Raw genomic sequence first — 6,000 nt, forward strand, 5'->3', positions numbered from 1 at the left:
AGTGCTCACTGCTCTAGACTGGCACCCAATCCAGCAGTATCCCAGTTTTAAACTTCCTATTTTCATGTTCCAGTCCCTTCATGGCCTCTCCCTCCCCCCATCTCGGTGACCTGCTCCAATCTTATATCCTAAAAGGAACGCTGTTTCTCCAACTCTGACCTCTTGAGTAGTCTTGATTGATTCAGTCTGACATTGATGGCTATGACTTCAACCATCAGGGCTGAAGCTCTAAAATTCCTCTCCCCTTGCTTCCTTGTTTAAGATATCATATCACTTTGATCAAGTTTTTGATAACCTATCCAAATCTTCAAATTAAACTTTGTCTGAAATCTTCCACCATGCATCTTTGACTGTGTTACTGCACCAAAGATGCTACATAAATGCAAACATAATGCTTCACATTAAACGGCTTCCTCCTCACACAAGGGAATGTGGAGTTTATTGGACAGCAAGGAACAGATGTATTATTCAGAAAATACAAAACTCATCTGAGATCTGTAATCATCTGCACTCACAAAAGCACAAAATCTATGATAGATTTTCAAATTCAAGTTTCTGTGCAGGGATGGATGAGAGATTTTGGTCACATTCTGGGAGGCTTTTTAAACAGACAATGGAAAAAAAAACTAGAGTATCCAGCATTTGTTACTTTTGAGGTACTCTTCACAATACAGGATATCAACCTTACTCTTTATTTCTGGAACTGCTTTGTCACCACTTAATGGGTGGCATCGGCTGGGAGGGATATATGTGAGGGGATGAACCCAAATTCCTGAGGGCTTCTACAGCTTTGTGCAATGAATATCAGACCAAATCCTGCTGACCTTTTATTTTAAATCCAAGGAAAAGAACTGAGAATCTGGATTCAGTATGTAAGTTTGCTCGCTGAGCTGGAAAGTTCACTTTCAGACGTTTCATCACTGTGCTAGGTAACATCAGTGAGCAGGAGAATCAACGTTTCAGGCACAAGCCCTTCTTCTCATTCCTGAAGAAGGGCTTATGCCCGAAACGTCGATTCTCCTGCTTCTTGGATGCTGCCTGACCTGCTGCGCTTTTCCAGCAACACATTTTTCAGCTCTGATCTCCAGCATCTGCAGTCCTCACTTTCTTCTAACATCATCAGTGAGCCTCCGGTGAAGCACTACTGTTAGTGGCCCGCTTTCTATTTGTGTGTTTAGGTTTCCTTGGGTTGGTGATGTCATTTCCCATGGTGACATCAGTCCCAGTGGTGATTTCCTGTTTGTTTTCTCAGAGGATGGTAAATGGGGTCCAAGTCGATATGTTTGTTGATAGAGTTCCGGTTGGAATGCCATGCTTCTAGGAATTCTCATGCATGTCTCTGGCTTGCCCTAGGATGGATGCGTTGTCCCAGTCGAAGTGGTGTCCTTCCTCATCTGTATGTAAGGGTAGTGAGAATGGATCGTGACTTTTTGTGGCTAGTTGATTTTCATGTATCCTGGAGGCTACTTTTCTGTCTGTTTGTCCAATGTAGTGTTTGTTATAGTTCTTGCAAGGTATTTTGTAAATGACACTAGTTTTGCTTGTCTGTATGGGGTCTTTAAAGTTCATTAGCTGCTGTTTTAGTGTGTTAGTGGGTTTGTGGGCTACCATGATGCCAAGAGGTCTGAGTAGTCTGGCAGTCATTTCTGAGATATCTTTGATGTAGGGGAATGTGGCTAGGGTACCCGTTCTTTTTGAATGCGGTGTATAGGTGATCTTCCTCTGTGCTGCAGTGTGTGGTGGCTTGTTGAAATAATGTTCTAATGCAGCTTCGTTTGAGGATGTTGGGATGATTGCTTCTGTAGTTTAGTATTTGGTCCATATGTGTTGTTTTCCTGTAGACTCTGGTTTGAAGTTCCCCATTGGCTGTTTGCTCTACTGTGACATCTAGGAATGGCAGTCTGTTGTTGTTTTCCTTCTCTTTAGTGAATTTTATGCCAATAAGGATATTATTGATGGTCTTGAAGGTTTAGTTTATTTAGTGATGACAAAGGTGTCATCCACATAGCGGACCCAAGGTTTGGATTGGATGGTTGGCAGAGCTGTTTGTTCAAATCTCTGCATTACTGCCTCTGCTAAGAATCCTGATATTGGAGATCCCATGGGTGTTGTGGTTTGTCTGTAGGTTTTGTTATTGAAAGTGAAGTGGGTAGTAAGGCATTGATCCTCTAACTTGACAATGTTGTCCTTGCTGATGAAGTTGGTGGTGTTTGGTATATGTGTCTTTGGTTGTTCTAATAGTGTATTCAGTGTTTCCTTGGCCAGGTTGATGTTGCCAACATATCCATCCTAGGACAAACCAAACAGAGACACGGATGAGAATTCCTAGAAGCGTGGCATTCCAACCAGAACTCTACCAACAAACACATTGACTTGGATCCCATTTACCACACTCTGAGAAAAAGAACAGGAAATGACATCACCACAGGAACTGACGTCACCACAGGAAACAACATCACTGACCCAAGGAAAGCTAAACACACAAATAGAAAGCGGATCACTAACACCAGTGTTTCACCAGAACCTCACTGATGATGTTATCTAGTATGGTGACGAAACGTCCATGAGCAAACTTACATACAGAACCTCAACCTGAGCTACAAATCTTCTCAAAACTCGCTAGTCTGGATTCAATTTTAAAAATATTTTTAATCCGTCTGTTTGAATATATTATGACACACACCTCTGCAGCCAATAGGACATGAATGTGGACCTTTTGGTCTAGAGGTAGGGACACTATCACTGCATGACTAGTGTCTCTCACAGGTCATTCTGCCATAACGCGCATTCACGATTGCAATTGATGAACTGGTGACACTGTTTCTAAAGCGTAAACTTTTAAAACGTGTGCTAGCTGTAACGTGATGTTGGCTGTGACAATTAAAAATCCATGCTTGTTATTTTATATCGCGACTCAGGTACGGTCGTGTCTGACAGAGTGAATTTTCTGTTAAATGTAGCCTTAATGGAAAAGAAGAAAGATGCATATTTCATTTCCTTCCACAGGATATCTGTGTCAAGGCCTACCTTGCACTTCGCCACCACACCAACCTGTTGATTATTCTCTTCTCCATGATGGTGATGACAGGGATGCCACAACTAACCAGCAAAGAGGACATTGAATACATTCGTGAGACACTTACTGTTGGCAAGAATGAGGAAGAGGCTAAGAAGCACTTTCTGGACCAGATTGAGATCTGTCGGGACAAGGGATGGACTGTACAGTTCAACTGGTTCCTCCACCTTGTACTTGGGATAAAACAGGGGGTTGAGAAACACTCTGCATAGCTGCTCAAAGATACAAAATGGAGAGTGATAGACATGGAAGTAGGGGAACATTTCTCTCTGGAATCTAGATTACAGGTCATTCTGCTATACCACACGTTTCGTTAACATGAATTCGCTATAACGCGATTAATGAATTGGGGACATTGTTTCTAAAGCGCGGACTTTTAAAACGTGTGTTGGTTGTAACGTGATTATATTGTCAACATTTTAAGTGCTGCTTCCAAAGTATGATTTTTCTATAACACAGGGTTGCACAAGAACGCAACCATCATGTTATAGAAGAACTACCTGTATTCCAAGATCAATTTGTTCAGTCAAAAATAGTTCAGAATCTAGCTTTTCAATGTTCCACTTCAATCAAATTTGAAATGCATTACTATTTCCAAAAAAACAACAGCAAAAGTACTGACCAACACTTTCAGGTCAACGATATCTTCTCTTTGAAGGGTTGAAACAATTTCGGTCCTCAGCATCATGCAAATGTAAGTTTCCTTTCACTCGAAGGAATTATTCACTTGCTAAAGTCTGCTGGAGATTTTTAGAAGCAGGCTTACAACTTTGTTCGGACAATCAACTAAAGATCTGTGAAAAACTGTTGTTTTGTGATATGCATTTAGCTTCTGACTCCCAGTAATAGATGAACATACAAAACCCAATCTATCTTTACTTCAACCCTTCCTCCCATTACCGTAGAAACACTCTTACTTTAAATAGCTCCAGTAGCAACAATTGTCTGACTTGTGTTTTAAGTAGTGTTCATACTGGATGTGGTGGACACAGCTCTTTTGCAGCCAGCCATTTTTCTGAGTCTTTGGGGTCTAGGTAAATAACCTGCCAGTTTAACTTTAGAAGGTTGTGCAGCTTTGAAGTTGCACGTTGGCACTTTGTATCTGCCAATACGGCAGACTCGCAGATATCTCCTGATTCTTCGCTCACCTGCCATAACCTGAGACTGTTTTAGTGTGGGCCACTATTGCACACTCCTGTCATATTCTAAACTCCATTTGGAATGCTGCACTCTGCTACCTCACTTGGTAGATCATTTTTGCAATATTTCACCCAGTCCTCTGGGACTTCTCCCTCTGCCCTGCCTTAATTTTGAGAGAGGTTTCAAAGTTATATCTGAGGATGAGAAATCACTGGGAAAAGTTCAGCTGATTATTTCTATTAATCATTAGGGTGAGACAGTAATGGTAATGTCAGTGGACTAGATTCAGAAGCCAAGGCTAACATTCTTAAGATACAGGTTCAAATCCCACTTGGTGGAATTTAAATTATAAATTTAGAATATAGACCACAATAGATGTTTGTCATAAAAACCCATCTGGCTCACTAATGTCCTGTAGGAAAGAAAACTTGCCATTCTTACGTGGTTTGACCTACATGCCAGGCCAAACCCACAGCAATGTAGATGATTTTTAACAGCCCTCTGCAATTGTCTAACAAGTCAATCAGTTCAAGGATAATTAGCGGTGGGTAAAAGATGTCAATGATGCTACACTCCATGAAAGAATAAAGAAAATAAAACTGTTCAGAAGAACTAGAATGATATTTTGACAGTCTTAAAGACAGAAAAAGTACTACAAGCATACGGTCTTTAAAGTGACGAAATGGAAAGACAATCATCTGTTCCAAGCAGGAAATTTCCCTGAAATTTTCTCTCGAGGAAATCTCTGTGTTGTCGTTAAGAGCAGCCCAGGAGAACAATTACAGGGACTTTCGCTGTATTTTTCTTCCCCTACTTTCTGCCACAGTAAATTGTTCATGCTTTCTTTCAAATGAACCTTAAAATCCTTGAATGTGAAGACAATCCATCAACAATTTAGGGCCTTGTTTGCTTCGAATCAGGTGGTATGACGACTGGTTTAATTCTGTCACAATGCCTCATTCTACAAACCATTTTAGCAACTCTTTTACAGATACTGGTCTCCTTTAATAATTATGCAAATATCTGTGTAAGTTGCAATATGAACCAAAAATAAAAGCAGCTTTGAAACATGTTGCATTTCTTTGCGATAGGTGAAAGTTACAACTTAAGGAGTAGAATCCGTTACCGTGTTATGCAAAACCTGTTGGTGACGTTTGATGTAGTTGGTGCTCGTCCTTTGGGAACTCCGAACAGGAAATCAAAAGCAGCTCCTGATTTTCTGCTAATTTTGTCACTCATTCCTTCCCAATGTGCCTGCCTGATTTTTGCTTGAGATATCAAAACTATTTTGAAGAAGTCTCCCTGATCTGGCAAAACATTTATCACTTGACCAACCTCACTTAAAAAAACCCATTGGGTTGTTTTTTGTATATGGGAAGTAAATTGTGTATATACAAATAAGGAGTGGATCATTTTTTAGATTACTTACAGTGTGGAAACAGGCCCTTCGGCTCAACAAGTCCACACCGACCCTCCAAAGAGCAACCCACCCAGACCTATTCCCCAACACCTAACACTACGGGCAATTTAGCACGGCCAATTCACCTAACCTGCACATCTTTTTGGACTGAGGGAGGAAACTGGAGCACCCGGAGGAAACCCTCGCAGACACGGGGAGAATGTGCAAACTCCACACAGACAGTCGCCCAAGGTGGGAATTGAACCCAGGTCTCTAGTGCTGTGAGGCAGCAGTGCTAGCCACTGTGCCACCATGCCGCCCATTTTGTTCCTTGATCCTGCTCCCCCACTTAACATCACAGCAGATGTGATTGTAACCTCAATCC

At 41.3% G+C, this 6,000-nt stretch overlaps 1 protein-coding gene across 3 annotated transcripts in view; it reads left to right on the forward strand.

Moving 5' to 3' along the window:
* The window catches only part of pik3cg (phosphatidylinositol-4,5-bisphosphate 3-kinase, catalytic subunit gamma), a 37,007-nt gene extending 31,736 nt beyond the window's left edge, over positions 1–5,271 (forward strand). For all 3 annotated transcript variants that reach the window (XM_072558186.1, XM_072558187.1, XM_072558188.1), the window contains exon 11: positions 3,007–5,271. In XM_072558186.1, the coding sequence (XP_072414287.1) occupies positions 3,007–3,288 (282 nt within the window). In that variant the 3' untranslated portion in view covers positions 3,289–5,271. The remainder of the gene's footprint in view (positions 1–3,006) is intronic.
* Positions 5,272–6,000: the final 729 nt, after the last annotated feature.

The sequence above is a fragment of the Chiloscyllium punctatum genome, chromosome 39 (assembly GCF_047496795.1).
Source record: "Chiloscyllium punctatum isolate Juve2018m chromosome 39, sChiPun1.3, whole genome shotgun sequence".
NCBI classification, from domain to species: Eukaryota; Metazoa; Chordata; class Chondrichthyes; order Orectolobiformes; family Hemiscylliidae; genus Chiloscyllium; species Chiloscyllium punctatum.